We start from the raw sequence: 20,676 nt of genomic DNA, 5'->3' as shown, positions 1-20,676 counted from the left end.
GGACAAAAGTCTGGGTTGAAAAATTAAGGGCTTTACTATAAAAGCAGCATCATACATAGGGCAGAACAGAGAAACGCAAAGTGTGACAGCCTTTTCTTGTTTTCAGAAATGGAAGTGAGACAATAACACCATACTAATAAACCACAGGAACATAATTGAATGCAGTAACATTATACCACTGTTGTGAAAATGATGACAAAGCACCGAACAGAAATTTAGTTCAAAATTTTCATTGGCAGATACAGGGGAGTGTGCAATCAACTGAAAACAAGAGACAGGTTCATACTGAAGTAACACAATCACACCAAACACCAGCAGCAGTTTTTTCTCTCAGTTAGTGAGCACCCACTATATAACGTCATTTTAATTTCTCTCAAATGACTCTAATAGCTTAAATACATGCAGCACCACAGCTCACTATCATTCTGGTCCATTTAAGTTTTTAAAAACACAAGTCCCCAGGAAGAACATTGTCAACATCCAGTAATTAGCTTAGCGTTCAAACCATTTCCTGCTAACAACCACAACAACTATAAAAAAACAACTCTTTATCGTATGCCCCCACAACACCGCCTGGCTATAATAACCTTTCACCATGAGCAGAAGTGTGTTTGAAATATTTATGTGGCCCCTTTCAGAGTTAGCTTAGGATAAACACATGGAAATAGCTCTGGCTGCAATAATATGGAACAGTTGGGACTCAAAAAAGAAGAAGTTTGGACTTGGAAATCTTCATTCTGCATATTCAGCCAAATATTTAGCAGTCAGAATATCATGTATGTGCTCATAAAGGCCAAAAAAAAGAAGAAAAATGTAGATAAATTAAGAAATAATTGAGAAAAAGTAAGTCAAGGGTGAATCTACAGACTGTAGCCAGACAAAACAAATCTCTGTAAGATTTATTACATCTCCATACTAAGCATATTTTCCTCTAGAAGGACAGGGTTGGGATGATTTAAATGTAGCTGTGGATGAGGGAGGGATCAGTTGAAGGGTCATCCAATGAGTTTTTGTTTTGGGACTCCAGGGAAATCAGGTGGCTACGCAGTTGAGGTCATGGGGTCGGTGCGTCCCGCCCTGCAAAGTTCAAGGAGCTCGGTCCTTTATTGTGCCGGGGTCAAACTGCTCTGCACTCTTCATCATCCAGAGCACACAGGGAGGGAGAAAAAGGCAGTGCTGAGATTGTGCAGGGGCCCCGTCGAGCAGCACGCTGTTTGACAGGTCAAGCTTGGAAAATGCCCAACATCCAAAGCTGAAAACAGGAATAAGAACTACTAGAACAGGGATATTCAAGTTGCTTTGTTTGAGGGCCACTTTTGCAAGATGACAGGCCAGGGGCCAGTGGCAGCATCCCATACGTGTTTGTAGGATTTTAGAATGTTTATAGTACTGTAGTACTTTGTTTAGGATTTTAGGACACTGCTGGGATTTTAAATTGTTTTATTGACTTTTTAGAATTTTAGGAGAATTCAGGGATTTTAGCGTGTTTCTAGGATTTTTAGGACATTTCTCTGATTTAAGGGCGTTTCTGGGATTTTAGGAAACTTCTAGTGTTTCAGGACATATCTGGGATTTTCTGACATTTGTAGGATTTTAGAACATTTCTCTGATTTTAGGATGTTTCCATGATTTTAAGGCATTTCTAGGATTTGTGACATTTATATGACTTTCGAATGTTTTAATGACTTAAAGATGTTTCTAGGTTTTTACAACATTTCTGAGATTCCTAGCATTTTCGGACTTATCTAGGATTTTCAGACATTTGCAGGATTTTAGGATGTTTCTAGGATTTTAGGATGTTTGTTGGATTTCAGGATGTTTCTAGGGGTGTAGGACATTTCTAGTATTTTAGGAAAATTCTAGGACTTTTTTGTAGGATTTTTCTAGGATTTTAGAACGTCAGGAAGTTAACTAGGACCTCTGCTGGAGGGTGTGGTCGATCCTTCACTGAGCTTTTCTTTGATAAACTATTTTGATATACTAAAAGTACAAAAAAACAAGTGTGAATCATTTTATTTTTATTGTGAATTAGAAAATGGTTGGTGGGTCACCTGGGCTCTGTTGAGGGCTAGATTTAGCCTGCGGGCCTATCACTATCCTAGAAACTTCTCTGTGAATATATACAAACCATAAAAGAACAAAGGGAAGATGATTTATGACTCAGATTGTACACTTTTAAAAAGAGGAAAAAAGAGTTTCTAAATGTTGGGAATGTGTGACTGAAGCAGATGCCTGGGCTGTAGAGGTAGGCACAGATGGTGCTACTGTGTTACCGAGTCAAGGGAAAAAGAAAAAGGGTAATGTAAAACAAAAAAAAAGGCTATTAGTGTTGTCAGTTACTCCTGCAGGTTTATATCGCTCAGTATTCAAACCCACAGGTCTCCCTTGAACTGCTTTATTGAACAGTAGATTTTCAAACAGAAAACAGTGGAGAAGTGAGGTAGCCTAGCAACATTGAAACCACAGTGAATGACTGTGTATGCCCACTGCAAAGGAGCCAGGCAGTTGAAATGACAGCGCAGAGCAACCCCAGAGAGAGTGGGATGTGCTGGCCACCGTGGAAAATACAAATAGGTTGGCTGTTTGTAGCAGTGCACTGTAGACATACGCATGCTGTTTACAGATCTGCCTTTTTTTTAAGCTACATACAGACATAGCATAGCAACATTTTCCCACACCTACTGTCAGGCTCACTTTAAAACCAGCACTAGTGACCTTACATTGTTTTGCCATGATACACTTCTTGTAGTGCTGTTCATAAAAGATCTCCAGAATGTAATGGAGAAAAAATCCCCAGGTGCTGAGAGACAGAGATCCAGCGACGTGAATGCCCCGAGGCTGTCAAAGTCCTCCGAGGGGCTTTAGCTTGAATGATCCAGTTGAGCAAATTTATTGGCACATGCCTGAGAGAGGAGACTCTGTGGCCGTGGTAATATGGAAATATGTTCATTTGGTAAATAAGAGTCGATTTCTCACGAGAGCAGAGGATAAAGAGAAATAAAGTTCTGATGGAGAATATATCACGTCCGTTCTCTTTTTAAGATTAATTACTGTTCACTTGCAGTTTTCATGTATAAATAGGAGAAAAGCACTGTGGCTAATTATCTCGATAGGTGGCCATTTTTATTGCACAGCAATCACGAGGGAGCTGTAAGATTATTACTGTAAAACTACTCAAACGCAAGCAGGTTACAAATTAGGCATGAGGAAATTGCACATCCCCCTGAGACTGAATCAGGGAATGACACACTTCAACACCTTTTGACAAAATAGCCTCACTTAGGGGGAACACTTGAAGGCTAAAAATACAGTCAGGTTATTTTCTTACATTTTGACAAATGATGATATTTAACAGTGTTCTTCATCCTTCACATGGTGGCAGCGTACTAGATAATGCTACTCGATGATCCACAGGCATGTTAGTTAATGCATATGATGTAATATCATCAAGTTGTTTAAACTTCATGTAATGCCAGTTACACAAGGATAGAGATGATGGGTATTTTACATACCGTATCATCATAGAAGCCATTATTTACTTTGAACATCTTAACTGCTAAACAGTGGGGCTATATTATGAGCCCCAAGTCCTGACGTCCCTTTGATCCATTTTCTAAGATGAATATCTACTGCAGCATTTGATATTAAGGTTGAAAGCTTCATGATTTAGAGATCTGTACTAATACATGGATTGCATTTATTTCGCAAGCAATAGGTTGGCTTTTAAAAGATTTCTTATTTTGGTTAACAGATAGATTGCTCACTTCGAAGTTTGGGAACCACCATATTTTTCACTTGTATACTCTCCCCTGTATTGTACCTTGAATGTTCTTAAAAAAAAAAAAAAGGTTTTAATAACTGAACAGACAAAATCCCTTTGATGGATACATAACACTTTCATGTTTCATGTTATATGTGTAACATTGAGTTATGGATAAAGTACCTGTAAGCCACACTTAAATGGAAGTGCAGATCTCTTACCAGAAAATTACTTTGGTAAAAGTTAAGGTCACCAATTAAAATATTACTTGAGTAAACATCCTAGAGTATCTGATATTTGTGTACTTAAGTAGAAGTATTGAAGGTAAAGGTACAAGTAAATGCTGTTAATGAAAAACCAAGCAGTCAGAATTTCAGGAATTACTGTAAAAATTGAGCTTATATCACACTTGAAGAAAAAAAAGGTCTTTTTCACGACGTGAACGATTTAAAGAACAATTTAATGAATTATTGTCTGCTTGTTCCTCCCTTCCTTCCCTATTTTGTAGTAACTAACATGCTTAGCGGAACTGTACAGGAATAAAATAATACATTTTATTCAGGAAATGTAGTGGAGTAAAAGTAAAGGCTGACAGGAGTAGAAAAACTCAAGTAAAGTACAGATATTTCCCCAAAAATACTGAGGGAATGTAACAAAGTATTATTACTTTTGTTACATTACACCACTGCATAGTTTTCATAGCATGAGCAGTCCATGAAAGTTTAACATAGTGCAGCTCCTCTTAAATATACATTATCTTGCTTTTCTGATTAAATTTTTAATCAAACTGTCATGTTGCAAACAAGCACGTCACATCTCCATGCATATTCCTTTTCAGCAAAATAACTAATGGCTGGTTTGTTGCTATACTTTCCACTGCTTTGCCTTTTTGAATGTGCCCACTTTATAAGTGGAGTGATGCTCCCTTTCATGTGCTCATATCAAAGCTGGTCTCGTCCGTTAATTGTTTTGATAGGCATTTGGAGGGGGAAAAAAAAGGGCTGATTTTATTATTTAATATTTTTTCATCTTATCTAAGCCCGTAATGATTTAACCTACAGAGTAGTGACAGTTCCACTGGAACAAGTGCATAATTATACATTTAAGTGTTCTACTTAATGCGCTCATTTTCAAGCTGTCAAGGTCATTCGCTGGAGTGCCATTAGTGAAGAGAGGAGCCCTCTTTACCTGGGAACATGGCAGCCGCTTCATGCCCGATGCTCAAGAGGAGCATGCCACAGTATACCTGTGCAGCCACCGACAGGCAGAAATACATTTATATAACACAGGAAGTGTAACGCCTATTTTTGTGTTCCTAAGGTGTTCGTGGTATATGGCCCCTGAACCGCAGCCAACAATTTTTTTGGCAATTGATGCAAAGGCATATCGACTCTTGTGTGTCTGAAGAGAGGGTTAAAGTGGTCGGGAGTGGAGGGTGGGGGTTGGGGGGGTCTGACACTGTGAACCCCCGATGGCCTTTCTGCTGGGTAGCCATGGCAACATCTAGCCCAGTCGTTAATGAGGCACAAGTGAGCTGTTAACAGAATACTGATTTGGGTTTGACATCAGCCCTGATTCATATCTGTCAGGAGGTGTTGATGAAATATGCACCCTGAGTTTATTTCATAACGGCACATAAAATGGCCTCGGTGTTCTGTTTATGCAGCGGATGCAAAACAAAATGTGCCTCGGATGTTACTCACTGATTTAGTGTAATTATGTGTGTCAACGCGCTATACATAAGAAAAAACTGGCCAAAAAACATCCAGTATGCCATGTGCAATTTAAATAATTGACCTGTCTGAGATTTATTTATATCCACCCACATTAGGTATTATAATATATTTTAATCCTGTTCGCCCTCTTTGTATATCAGTCATTTGAAATGAAGTGAAAGCCCTGACTGAGCATGTGCCCTTCACATGTTCCTATGCCTATGAATTATTTATTGAGGTGCTGGGCACAATCGGTGGTAGGAGGGTGAGAGGAGCATCAGTGACTGGCACAGTAATGACAGTGTCTGGGCTCATCTCGAAATGCTGCTCTCTGATTGGTGGCCTTACACGAGTGGCAGAGGTTAGCGATGCCCGGCACTGCTCTGCCATGGGAGCGCTGCTTCACCGAATCCAAATTAACCAGCAGCTCCCAAATTGCTCTCTCTACCTGGCTGTGCAGCGTGGCGTCTCATGCTGTAAATGATTAGCGCATTAACAGCATAGTGAGGGGACTAACTTGCTGCTCCAGACCCCTTGTTAAAGCAGTGAAAAAAGCATAGCTGTGAGGTATAATCATTGCAGTGGCGGCTAATGAGTGGATGCTACAGTGGGAAGGTGACGGTAATAAGCACAGACTTAACACCATCTTAACACAGGTTAGGATTCAGGATGAGGAGCTGGTTTTCATAGAAGTATTTACAAGTAATGCGATGCTGAGTTGGCACATCCGATCGTTGACAGTTGCTGCAAATGAATGTAGTGTGTTTGCTTGATGGTGATGTTCTCTAATAACAGAAACTCATGGAATAAACTTCTAGAGCTGGCACGTTTCAATACCATACCTAACAATGTTTTTTGACGTTTTTTAAAAATCTAATTCTGCATTTGCTTTTAATTTCAGTTTCCAATTATAGCCCTAAATGGTATCAGCTCAAGATAAAGCAGTCTGTTATGTTTTTTTTTTTTTTTTTTAGCTGCCAGTTAATTCAGAACCATTTAAACCATTTGATATTTTGCATTAAAAATGCCTGTCACTAAACATTTGGCTCTAAAGGACTGACAGCACTTAAAATAAGGCTTGGACGACATCTGTTTTCATACTTTCATACTACTACTACTACTACTACTACTTCTTTTTCTCTCAAAATCAGACCAAACTCCTAACTGTAAAACTAAGCAGTGCTGATCAAATAAAAGCAAAGATTCTGTTACTGCATTGCCTATTTCTCACCAAAAATGCCACCAGTAACATATTTTAATGGACTGTTTGGCTCTAATATGAGAATTTGTGAACAGATATCGGGCACCTTACTGCTTCGAGTATTGTAAACACGGAGGCAAAAAATGTCCTCAGAAACATATTTTAGGTTATGACTTACTTTGATAAGAGATTTTTTCTTTTTATCATCTACCTGCCATCAAAACTGACAGGTTCCCATAACGCCATTCGACTGCAGGGGTGTTTATTGATTTGGTGCGGTGCAGTTCATTCTGGTAGCTGTAGGTTTTCTTCCACTTGAGCAAAAGCTAATGCCATGTGCTTTTTCTCTGTTTGCTTTGGTTTTGTAGCACCAATCTAAAAAAAATGCATCCTTCTACTGCAAAGACAGCCCAGTTTTATGAAAACACCAGCAATGAAATACTTCTTTAAATGCTCAGCCCTTCTTACCCCAGTATAGATATAAGTGTCTCTCTGCTTGTAATAGCGCATGTTGTGAAAATGTAAATATAATTCTTTTACATGCAGTACACATGTATGCAAACATAATTCATGCATGAATATAAGTAGGCAGCTTGGTCCTGTGCATGAAAAGCATGATGTTCAGTGGAGTTTACGTCAGCTTTCAAATGTCTGCAATCATACAAAGAAAAAGCACTAAAAGGCAAATAAGCAAATTTATATTCCAGTTTCTTGAGGAATACGAATGCAGTCGCCATTGTGATCTTTTTTCCCTGTGGTTTTGTTCATCCAGTTTCTTTACAGTGAAGGCCCAAAACCCACAGCACAAAAATAAACAGACACTCATCAAGGCATGCACAAATACACCTTTGGCCCAGATTTTTCTCTGCCCGTCAGTATCTGCTGGGTGTTTAAACACCAGAGTAGAGTTGTCTAAATAATAATTGCTTCTGAAAGGTTGATTTGTGGCTATATCAGAGGGGGTAACTCTCCTCTCAGTGTTGAGCGAGATTAGCCGTGGATCTTCGGGATTTATCACTCGAGGCGTACGGATTAATGCCGCGATGAAGTTTAAAACAGAATCACTGGCGACCGCATCATTTTAAAGAAATAAGAGGAGCTTATATCAGCTCAAGCCATTATCAGAAGAAGAAAAGGAGACGCTAATCAGCTTTTTTAATGCTAATTATTCCTAATGAGGATTAGATTATAAAAAAAATCAGTAAAACAATACAAGTTGTCCAAGACTAATTTTGTCACTTCAGTTGCTTAAAGTATCCTACATGTTCTCTGATCAGATCTTTATGTAGTCTTGCAGTAAACTTAGCTCTGAAGGTATCAAGGAGGTGAAACTGCAATTTTAATAGTCTGTTCTTGGGTGATGGATGTAATTAAATCACAACTCCATCTGCTATTCTGTGTGTCAATAGAAATCACACCGTAGTGATTCAGAGAGAAAATTAAATGAGATTGACTCCCTAATGTGTGCGGTTAGAGGCGTGTCTGAGTTCTCCGAGGCCCACTATCTCACCCACAATGCAAAGTAAATGTATATATAATATGTTTAGCTGGCTAGATATGCCGCTATTACAGGTTTATCCGTGATGGAAGGTGCATTTTATGGCATTAGAGGAGGCCAGAGAAAGATTGAATTATAACCTAGATATCTGTAAATAAGATTCTCTGGGTTTTAAGCTTTAAAAGAGCATGTGTTCAATATCATCTGTCATTAATCATTAAAAGGAAGTCTGTATTTGTGGCCCCTGTCTTTTCTCCATGTGGTAGGAAATGGATTTTTTACAAAAGCTAAGATTTAATTTACTCGCTAATGCCAATGCTAATCTATTTACATACTCAAATTATGTTCATTCATTCTTTTTATTGGACTGAAAACAGCAATGTGTCTGTTGTCCTTGTTCTACTCCTTAAAATTGTAGTCTTATCTGAAAAGTAGTGGTTGGGTGTCGAGCAGGCAAACAGGATTTCCAGCTTGGCTGCAGAGAGCAGGTGCAGCAGATCAGCCAGCATGTTTAGAAGGAAGAAAATACATACAGAGACCCAGATAATATAAAGAAACTGACCCTGTTGCTACAAGTGCAAGTGAGCATCATGTGTATCATGGCTGCAGCTTAAAGCCAAACTGTGATAAATTGGATGAGAAAAAGAAGTTGTCATTGAGCCAGGGGGGGGGGTGCATTTTGCACATTTGGGTTGTGCTATATTGTCAGTCACAGGGTCAGATGAACATATAGTAATGTTTATGCACCCGGGGTGCCATAAAATTAAGCATGGAGGCCTGATGTGATGTTTTTCCGAGGTGTAAATAACCAGCTATGAACTAGTCCGGTGATTACTGTAGAATGAGGGTAGAAAATGGCCTGCCAATATTAAGTGCGGGAAGGTATTATTACAGGGAATGATCTGTCGATATGATTTCATCTTGTGACTCCTATGAATCCAAATGACCGCAGTGTGTTGGCCACATCGCAGTGATAACTTAAGCCTAATTGACAGAGCCTACGCTTCCTCCCGGGATACAGGAGGGCTGACAGAGTAAGAATGGAGATTAAGGAAGGAAGTGAACAAAGGTGAGGTGAGGGAATGAGGTGTGTGCGTGTGTAAGGGATGGAGGGGGAAGTATGGCAGACCAAGGAGGCATGAAGGTGATGCGCAAGGGATTGCTGGTCAACTAGCAGCGAGCGCCAGAGCACTGTCACTTTCTCCGCTTGCCATGTCTGCTGGCCCTGACAGCAATCCATTTGAGGGCCTCCTGGTACTAACAGAGTGCTAAAACCCAATCAAACAGGCTGGAAGGAAAAGGCGAGACGCTCGGGCCCAGCCGGCTTCCACTTGTGTGAGCAATTCACCTCTGACTGACCCGTTCAGGCATCTTAAATAAGCCATGCACATCATAGACGGCAGAAAAGCCACACTCGGGGACCTGAAGACAGTCATGTGTCCGTAAAAGCTGGAGAGTGCTTTTTGAAATCAAAGAGGACTCCCATGTTTGCCCTCATCAAGGTCAAATGAGAATAAAACAGCATTTAAAGAAATGTGGGAAGAAATTCTATATTTGTTGGGCAAAAAATATTACAAACAACAAGAGTAAGTTGTGTTTTTTCCCCTGCTCCCAATTGGTTCACAAAGAAATAAAACATATTGCAAGTATAACCAGAAAAAGCAGTTCAAAATGAAAATGAAGAGGGAAAATTCATTGTACTTCAAAATGAAGTGTTTGATTTGCAAACTTGACACGTTCATGAGTCTCTTGTGGTCCTCTGATCTAAGACATACAGTATTTTTGTTTACCCCTGACAAAGGTCCTTGCTAAGCTCCCCCTCATGTCAGAAAATCCTTAAAGCATCCTAAAATCTTAGCAATGTCCTACACTCCTGGAGACGTCCTGAACTTCTACAAACACCGTAAAATCCTAGAAATGTCCTAAAATCCTAGAAATGTCCTTTAATCCTAGAAACATGCATGGGGCTGCTGAGACTGACCCCTGGTCCCCTGTCATTTTGTAAAAGTGTTTGCCAAGCAAAGCAAGTTTTAAGGGTAGACTTAAGACTTTCCTCTTTGAGCCAGCTAGCTTCTAGTTAAGCTGAACTAGGTTTAGTCTGCTAGGGGAAGTTCTATGATGCACTGAGCTCCTCTTTCCTTCTCTTGCTCCCTCCATCTGCAAACACTAATGTCTTTTTACTGTTTTACACTAACTCGGCTTCTTCTCCAGAGCCTTTGTGCTCCCTTGTTTCATAGTTTTCCAGATCTTGGCTGCGCCTGGATTGTGGTGATGGCTGTGCTGTTGCTGTGGTCCTGTCTGAGGCTGCGCCGATGCCGTGCTCCTCCTCGACTCGACCTTCTACTGCCATTATTATGAGTCATGCCTCCACTATTAATATACGCATCTATGATATTTGCTTGTAACATCACATGCTATCATACAGTATATTGCATTTATTAACTGTACGTCTATCACTATTGTTACATGATGTTATTGTTACCATTATTGCTGTGCATCTCTCGCTTCCTCTCTCTCTTTTCTTTCTCTCATTTTCTCTTTCCTTTATGTCATTACTGTAATTGAATTGTTATTTATGACATCTATTGCACGTCTGTCTGCCCTGCAAGAGGGATTCCTCCTCATTTCCTCTTCCTGAGGTTTCTACCTTTTTTTCCCCTCATTACAGGGTTTTTTTTTTGACTTGACTTGACTTGACTTGAATTAAAGAACCAATAAAAATATCACAATAGGCTATTTAACTAAAGCAGATCATCTTCCATAATATTTCAAAGCGGTACTCAAATAATAAAGCACTTCGTGCTACTTAAATCCCCTGTTGAAAGGTCAATATGGGCACATTGTTCAAGAGTTGTGCACTTGTGATTGGGCTGGCACTGGTGAGAAAAGCACTTAGACATATTAAAAGAACTATACATTAAATTTATAGCTTTTTGTAGCTCTTTATCCAGAATGGTTAACAGAACATCAACAAGCTATTTGTAAAAAGGGCTTGCAGACCATCAGGTTTTATTTCTTGATGTTTGCCTACCTGAAAGTGGAAAAAAATCCTTATTTGAGAGAAAAATAGTTGCTAGCCTATGTAGGGGCAAGAGTTCAGAGCAACACACGTCAGTAAAATCTGCAATCGACCATGCACCAAATGCATAAAAGATTTCCCTCCCAAACAGGATTACAGTGTTTTACAAGAATCAATACTCACCAGCAGCATGACTGTGGTCAGCGCCACCTCAAAAAAGCTGCTCAGGTTCAACAAAAGATCAGAGACGGTTAGCCGGTGAAAGCGTAATCAAATGGCATCTGTCAGTACTGCAAGCTGTGTTGGACTGTCGCCACTGGCACCCTGGTTTGCTTTGGTTTTCCTAACTCCCCTTGAAATGTTTGGTGAGAATGTAATTAGCTAGCACTGGGCAGGCACAGGCTCATTTGAGATGGGCTTCACTGGCGTCGTGTTTTTCTCTTCTCCTTCCCTCATGTGGTATTGCACACAGAATTAACTCTGACAAAATGGTAATTAATATTTCCCCTCCATTGTTGAAGAGGAGAGGGGACGCGAGAGCGTTGGTGCCAGGATCCAAAGGAGGGCACTGCCAGACTGGCTGTCTTGCCAGATTTTTATGTTTGCTGGGAGGAAGTGTTTTTCAATAAGCCAACCTCGTGGTGTTTAAAACAAATTATATGTTTCTGTCCTCAATTTGTCCTGACTGTTTATAAAGGAGTCGGAAATTACTGATTTTTGTTTGGCTTGACTAATTGACAGAAACTTTGTATACACGTGCACTTTATGAAAATATCAAATCTGACCATTACTTATTTCTTTTTATTTATTTCAGGAGGTGGGGGATGTGGGCAGGAACTCCAAAGAACCAGTACAGTCAGATGGTGTATGAGAATGGAGAACCCTGCTGGCAAGGAGGTTCACGAAGCACTACAGTAAGCACTGCATGTGTTTCGCACAAAACAGTACATACAAACATACAGAAAGCACTCACAGTAATGGGAGCATATAGATAGACAGATGAACAAATGGTTTGCACACATTGACAGACTGGTATGAAGCAGTAAAGGATAAGGGAACAAAAAGAAGTCGTTTGCACAGCTCATCAGAGTTCCAGCCTGAATAAAAATGTGAGACAATCCTCATTTCGGTTTGAAGTCATCATGGCAAATGTGGACGGACACTATAGACTTAAAACATAAGTCTAATTTGCATATTTGCCTACATCATCAGACAAAACAAATTTTAGTCAATAATTGTTTCCAGTACCTTAATGGAGTAATCTCCCAAGAGTACCAGGCAATTCTTAAAACAGGTCATTACTACCAATTTCCATTTTTATAAATATCAGTATATATATACCTATATACCAGTATATATAATACCTACAACAATAGATCAATTATAGTATCCATCAATTATATTTAGGATAATGTCATGTCTTCAGCACTTATTACATCAGTTAAACAGTATGTGCTCATGACTTTGAACAGATAAAATGTTTATTTCCTGATTAATGTTAAGCAATAAAATGTAATACTTTATAATACTCTTTTTTTTTCTGAAAAGTAGGGCTGCCCCTTGAAAGTTGGAGGCTTGTCAAACGGAGACTGATATCGCTTCAGGTCGAACAGTCATTTTTTTCTGTGCAGTGTACTTCTGGGAATGTGTTGCTCCCTAGATTTTGCTGCGTAGTAAACGCTCTTGACTTTCATGAGCCTCTTTGTAGCTGTAGCGGCATAGAGGGAGACATCGTAAGGTGAAGAAGTGTTGGAATTACAGCTCACAGCAGGTTAATACAATACAGTCTCTGGCTTTTGTTGATATCTAGTTTTGGCAAAAAGTGTTGATGCATATTTGCGATCCATCATTTGCGCCATTAGCTTGTTTACTGTATTATATATATATGCTGTTGTCACATTGGGAGTCCTGTGGAGCCTGTTCAGACTTTAAAACTTTGAATGGAAAATAAAATCATTAAATATTAGAATTGAATGGCTGAATCCAATTCGACTGGTATAATTTTGTCTGGTACAGCCTTAATTAAAGCCTACATATAATGGGAAGGCGGTAAAACCTCTACCCATTTTAACAACGCATTTTAAAGTGTTAAGTTGAAGGCAACTTAACAGTGTTCAAAGTTAAAAAGGCAACATAAATCTAAGGCCTGGCTTGATCAGCCAATAAGGTAAACAAAGGCCTATTTGATAACTTATGGCATTTTGAAACTGTGGCCAAACTGTAGCAATTTCAGCTGCTTATCTGATACTTCAAGATGACTGTTTCAACCATTTCTCCACTACATTAAGCTAATTACAAGAAATGTTTAGTCAGTACTTTTTTGCCACCCATTTCAACCATATATGCTATACTTCAAATTTTTAAAACTGTTTGTTAACTACTTTATCCAAATTTTTAGTGATAACCTTCATTTCTAATTCATTACTTTTCACTATCCATTTAAACTTTTGTGCTTGCTTAAAGTTTGCACGCACTCTTGCATAACTGCAACATGTAGTGTTCAGGTGTTACAGCTGACTCAATATGTGGATATATTCTTTTGATCAAATTATAATTTCTATTTTTGCTAATTACTCAAGCTACTCTAAAATCTTTCCAAGTACCCCCTGGAGAGTGCAGATGTACCATCTTGAGTACAAGTACCCCTGGTTAGAAATCACTGCTTTAGACTTTAACAGCCCACTCAACAAATAAATGCAACTTGGGTTAACTGTACAGAAAGCCTGTACTCATTTCCAGAGGGAAAGCTATAGGAAACAGCCAAACGAAGCTCCTCTCACCACATTCACAAGGGACAATTTGAAGCCTTCTCGCCCAGTCTGCTCTCCGCATGCCTCGTTCTGCGCATGTGTATTTCAACAATGGAAAGTTAGTCAGTCAATCAGTAAAAGACGTGCAGTCCTCATGGCCCACTCAGCAGCCTGGCAAAAAGATGTTTTGTTCAAAGCCAAGTGATGGAAGCTGACTTGCTCTCCCCCCTCTGTCAGTCTACATCGGTTTTCTGGTTAATGTTGCTCCCGTTGCATTCTCTTGCAGCTTTCTCCTCTTTTACTCTTCTCTCCATTTTCCCCAGTATTGCCTTCCTCCTTTCAGCTACTTTTATGAGATCCATTTACATTTTTGTGTGAGAATTTGCTCAATTGAAAATGTAGCACATTTAATCATCTTATTTTCTTTGCCTGGCCCCCTCTTCAAATCAGAGTCCAATAAATGTCGTTTGCAAGTGTATGTACTCATGCCATCCAGGGGCCCCCTTTGAAAAGACTAAATTGAATTCCTTTGATACGACCTCCTAACCGAGTGCAGTCGGCATAAATGAAGTCTCGTCAGAAGTCGACGCTCATTATATTTGAAATGCTGAACCTCGTCTTTGGGTAGTGCTCTCTCTTTCAGCAGTGAAACACACTTTTCTCTTTATACTTGAGTAGTGGGACCAGTGATGTATTGTTTCAGTGGTGGATACTGAGGTAATCCAAATTCAAGCAGCGTGCAGTGTATCTTAAGAGTCTGTGGGGAAGAGTGAACTCAACTGTTTCAGTTATTAATTAAATTCAAAGTGCTGGACTGTGACTGTTGCATGTGTGCAGTGAGTTTAGCTACTGTACAGCTCAACACAACTGTGGCTCCAGATCTGAATCAGCCTCGCACACTGCTCATTGTTTCAAATTTTCCACAATATAGGTCACATTTTTGTAAATTCGACCATCATCTCTATTAGTCATGCAAAAAATTGTACTAAAAAAGATCTGAAGATGGGGCGACAATGCTAAAAGAAACTGCCAGATTGTTTTCCCAAGTTGCTGACATTTCTGACAGCTGTTCCTTTTTGAGTTAGCTCTGAACTTGCTACTAGCTGCTAGGGCTCGGCGATTATAATTTTGATTGCGATTTTGGCTTCCCTCGATTTTCAAAACAAGATAATCGAGATAAAACGTTTATGCAGTTCATCAATTATTTCTTAGTTGTGATTATTCGTTGATAAAATAAAAGAGATGCACCATTATTAAACAGTAACAAATACCCAACAATATGAGTAATTATTTGTCCATATTGGTCAGCTAATTTCAGCGCAGTGTCTAACGCACTTACCGGGTAGAAAAAGCAGAACTAAGCAGCCAGCAGCAGCAATTAACTATATAAACTACTGACTTGACATTCAGATGATTCATAAACATCCCTCAGTTCTTAGCAGCTATCATAGCATCATTATCTGGGATTATTATCCAGCTTTGCTTGATTTAAACTGAGATAGGTCGTACAAATGAAATGTCTTCACACAAAACAAGATCTCTTTTCCTCCTCCTCAATTCTTAGTTTTATAAATTGCACACCTGGGGGTTTGGACCTTTTTTTATGAAAAAAGAAATGAAAAAGTGCCTGTTGACATGTGTCAGTCTGACTTCTCTCTCTCCCACTCTGACCTAAGGTGCACATGAGTAACTCATCCCAGACTTTTACTTTAAATATGCGGCGCCGTCAGTGCTCACGGTGCAGGCTGGTCAGGGACAGGTCAATGATGAGAAACATCAGGGACACTGAGTTTATTATTATTTCTTTCTTTGTGTGTTCATTTGTCATTTTCAAGGCAGAACATGAGCAAAGGGCGCTCACGGGCTAAACAGATAATGGAGAAATGTCAGTCTGGTGAGTCTCTCCTGAGTTAGTGAAACAATCATTGATCCCGATTCGTTTATTTTGCTGTTATTGATACAGTAACTGTTATGTAATGTTAGATTATATTAGTTGGGTAAGGTTTTATTAATATGTGAATGTGAGAATGTGAACACACTACAGTAATGTGTAAGATGTGTTACAGTCATGGCTGCACCTCAAAGCTTTTTTTTTTCCAGTTCATTTGTAGGCCTATTTAAAGTCAACAGACATCCAGTGTTAAAAAGAAATACCAGAGTTAATGTTCAATAACTGCATGACGTTCTGGAGGCCAGTGAGTAATCCTGTTAAATAATCGTGATTTCGATATCAGTCAAAATAATCGTGATTATTTTTTTGCCATAATGGAGCAGCCCTACCAGCTGCTTTTTAAATCTCCTACGGTGGTTTGCATGTATAACAGGTCGTTCAAACGTCACACCTATCCTGCCCATGGTCCCATCTTGCTGGCTTTCCTATTTACACAACATGACATTACAAGATTTGATAAGATACTATACAGTAAGGTACGATACGATACAATACAATATACTTTATTGTCCTCATAGGGAAATTTGGCATGGACTCAGACCCTGCACGCATAAGTGCCTTCACAGTTACAATAAAACAAACTAAGTATGAACAAAACAACACTAGCTGTACGAAATCACACCAGTACATTGCACATAATCCAAATTGCACATACAAAATATATCACATACATGACATTTGTCTTCAGACAAAGCTAACCTGAAGACATACAAACTGTTATAAGCCAAGTAATTACCATGTTGACTCAGTTTATTCTTGTGTAATATTAATGAAGTTCCTTTTTTTACTTACTAAGTGTCAAGACCCAAGCAAGTACAAACATTAGCTGGAAAAGTTACACACTGGAATCAAACAATAATAATCTAACCAGTCTAAGGTATTGCTTCCAACACTGACCTATAGCTCAGACACCTGCAAGCCAAACTTAAACACCACTAAGCATGCACACACACATAAGAAACACTTTGTCTCACCGAGCGGCATACACCCACTTAATATCTCTGTGCAACAAGATACTAAGTAACATAACAAAAGACTATTTTTAATCCAAGTACGGGACCAAACCAAATCACCAGTTGTACCAGGCTGAAACTTTAGCACAATAATACCTGTCAAGTTCCCATCTCTCTGCCTCTCCAGGTGCTTTTGTTCGCCGGAGGGATTGTCTGCTCAGGGTGCAGTGTGATGTGAGGGGTTGCTATGGAAACCCCTAGAAGTAAAATAAGTTGCTTTTCCCTTCCACTCTCTTGCAGAGGGTGTCAAAGTCACCTATTAAAGTAATGACAGTGGTAAACACTGTTCACACGTGGGGACGACAGCAGTGATGTCCCCTGATGCCTTAGTGTCCTGCAGTCACAGCATCACTTTGGGTCTTGTATACTCTGATTGGAGGATAGGCAGTGATGAAAGTCATCATGTACAGTGCGATTATTTTATTTGATGGATGATTTGATTACATTTGAATCACCACCTCCACTAGTACTCTATTTTCTTTTCATATTTCTGTCTTTGTAATGAATCTTCTTCCCAAAAGTTCAAAAATGCTCAGGAAATGACTAAGACAAAAGGAAGGACAGCGTATTCAATCATCCTCCATCGGGAGATAAAACCGGCATGGCTCTTGACTCAGGCTAACAACGGCCCTTCTCCCTGTACCACCTCAACTTTTCTTTCTTTGTGCTTTTCTAGGTCACACTGACATGCGGAACGGAGACAGCCTTGCGATCGGTGAAGGAGCCCAGCAAATGCCAGTACATCATGGACTTTCAGACTCCTGTGGCCTGTCAGCCGGTACTGAAGCAGCGGGGCATACACAGTGAACTGTGACCCCTTCCCTTACTGGCCCAGCCTAGATTAACTTGGCCCCCCTTGGCTAGCCTGCAGTGACAGGCTGGGGTCCTGAGGGTCTCCTCTGACATCTGTGTTGTCAGAACATGTATACTTCCAAGCAAGTCGTGCTAAGGTCAGAATCTGATTTTCACCGCTCCTAGACCACTTATTTTTCATTAATTGTGACATTGTTGCTTTATTATGTTAATATTTGAATAAAGCATTAATTGAATGACTTAGTGTACACAAGTATTCTTCAAACTGCAGTATATTCGTTATATGGGTTTTGTACTTGAGGCCCAACAAGACTATTATGTAAATAATTTAATTAATAAAGAATCCAGGGTCTAACTGCATTGCCACTAATGTAACTGCTTTATCAAATGAAATCACACAGAAAAGGACTGTGTCTTTACTTCATTATATTGGCTACCTTGTTATAGCTGTGTGTAACTTTTAAAGGATAAGTCGACTCAGTATTTTTCTTCAGTAAATCTGATGAGAAGATCAGACCAACAATGATTTAGTACCTCTTTAGTATTTCCTATTTTTATCCAAAGCCTCATCCAGTGTTGCATAGGTTTCCTACACATTCATTTTGATGGGCCGCTACTATTAACCCTTTGAAACTTCGGCAAATTAGCTGGATTTCTTTCAAAACCATGAGAAGAAGGCAATGAGCAACGAAAGAAGAAATCAAACCAAAAAATAGCAAGAAATTAGTAAAAAGTAAAAAGAAAATTACCTGATTTTTTTTTAATGCACAAAAAAGAAAAGAAAGAAAGATAAAAAACAAACAAACAAGAAAATTACTCGGAAAAGGTGCCTTAGAATATAATAATCTTGTAACATAATTTTAAATAGATTAAAATAAATTATTATAATTATAAATATTTTTTTCCCAGAGACCAGTCATTGTCCTGGGTCTAAAAATGTGCATTTTCTTGCTCTGAACTCTGTTTTGTATTTCATCCGTTGATCTTATCAGCTCTCAGCACTCAATATTTGTTTTTTTTATTTTTTTTAAGCGGTTTGCTGCCCCCAAATCACACACAGAGTCTAATTCTGTGAGAAACACTGCTTTGTTAAAAAGACAATTATTAAAAAAGACACCAGTGAGCCGTACTTTTTGCACAGGGTGATATTATCATCAATACAAGCAACGTAGTTTATTTTAAGTTAATATGCCATACACCATCATTCTGCTGTAAATATTCACACAGCATCAAAGGTGTATCAATCTGCAGCTGAAAGTAGTTCCCCAAAAGTGTACCACTTACCACTGTTTGAGTAACATTGACTTTAAATTGCTTTCACTGTAATATTGTTATATTATTGCTTAAACAATCATTTTCAAAGAGTTTTAATATTATTAAGTATATTATAAAGCCCTGCTGATTGAGCTAATTGTTTAGCCTCTCTTAAAATGTAACTATACATACATTTCTGACCAATTAATTACTATACATACATACATTATACATATATTTCTGACTACAGATTTACTTCAGCAAAAAAATGAAAAGGTTTGGGGCTGAACACCACCAACAGTGAAGAGGAGTCAAAAACTATTGAGAGTCAAAGTAACACATTGTTGGCTTTGGTCTTTTCAAGATTTCAAGGTTTTTTATTGTCTTGACAACAGGAAACATACAAAAGAAAGAAAGTCTTATCCTTTAAAAATGTTTTCACGGCAGCATATTTCAATATATTTACACTTGAGGCTCAAAAACATTACTATGTATATAGCTGAATACATAGTGACATTCTACCATTGTAACTGCTTTATCAAATTACTGCTTATTCATAAGCACAAATAAAACTACTTCATACTTTATCATTACCTAACTCGGTTCTTCTTTCCATTCTGCTTTCACTGTAATATTGTTATAATATTGCTTAAAAAGTCATTTAAATAGAGTTTTAATATAAAGTACAGACCTACAGATTCAACACTGATATATCATCCCCCAACACTTTCACAGTATCTACACACTTTCAGCTTTTATTAGTAAAGCATTGTGTAGTGAATATAACATCTCTTGATTTCACAAGATTCTGCCAGCGTTAGCAGTCTGCTTCTTACTGTGCATGCTATTTATGATGTTGTTATGTAACAGATTGTGGGGTTTGTGCAGCAGGGCCCTCTGCTCATTAAGGGGGGAGCTAAATCAGCTGTCAGGTATCCAATAGGCTGCCTGATGTATTCCTACCCTACTGGGGCAGCTGGGTGGCTGTTTGCCTGCTAGCAATGCAATAGCCTCAGGCCTTGTAGCTCAGGGACTGCTGTTTTTTATTTATCTGGATTCAGCTCCCATCCACATTCTCTATTTGATGTTGAAGCTAACTATTTTCTTTCACCTTCCGGTTTTTTGAACCATAGTCAGGTTTGGGTCAACCAAAAGGCGTTCCAGCAAAAACTTCTCAACAGCAGCTAAATTTGGCTTCAGCTTCTTTTTCTTTTTATCGGTTTCATTGATGGTTTTACATGTTTATTAGCTCCTTTATATGGTTCAGTGTAAACTCACAAATCTAGAAAATAGATTGCCTTCAAAAAGCTGAAACTACAATTTTTAATTGATATATATTTAATGTCTAGTTAAGTTTACTTAAATGTTAGTTATGTTATTTTTGAAGTTTTTGCAACTCAACTATGACGGGTAAATTAACTTGTTCTCTGTGAGTGATAGCAACTCAAGTTTTTAAGGAAACCAAGTTATTCAGTCTTAACTGAACATTTTTTAAGTATTTTGCAAAATGGAAAAAAAAATGTAAAGCTTGATTGAGTACTGATGTTGGTGATGAAACAGCATGACAGTGAATTCTGTTGAGTTTTGTTGACATTGTATGATTTTGTTTGTTTCAACAAATACTGGTCTTGTGTTAAAATGAAAATAATTCTGCGAACTAATCATTTTTTGTTGTGCTTAGTTTATTTATTAAACATAATCA

At 38.7% G+C, this 20,676-nt stretch overlaps 1 protein-coding gene across 3 annotated transcripts in view; it reads left to right on the top strand.

The window, feature by feature from the left end:
* Positions 1-18,400, top strand: part of LOC121962023 (glucosidase 2 subunit beta-like) — a 154,857-nt gene extending 136,457 nt beyond the window's left edge. Inside the window, exons 14-15 of one of the 3 annotated variants that reach the window (XM_042512195.1) lie at positions 12,011-12,107; positions 17,584-18,400. In XM_042512195.1, coding sequence (XP_042368129.1) covers positions 12,011-12,107; positions 17,584-17,721 — 235 coding nt within the window. In that variant the 3' untranslated portion in view covers positions 17,722-18,400. Of the gene's footprint in view, positions 1-12,007; positions 12,108-17,583 lie in introns of all 3 variants that reach the window. The other 2 variants (XM_042512194.1, XM_042512196.1) reach the window with 2 other exon arrangements.
* Positions 18,401-20,676: the final 2,276 nt, after the last annotated feature.

Source organism: Plectropomus leopardus, chromosome 23 (genome assembly GCF_008729295.1).
Source record: "Plectropomus leopardus isolate mb chromosome 23, YSFRI_Pleo_2.0, whole genome shotgun sequence".
Lineage (NCBI taxonomy): Eukaryota > Metazoa > Chordata > Actinopteri > Perciformes > Serranidae > Plectropomus > Plectropomus leopardus.
Note: the sequence above shows the minus strand (reverse complement) of the source record. Positions and strands in the feature narration are given on the sequence as shown.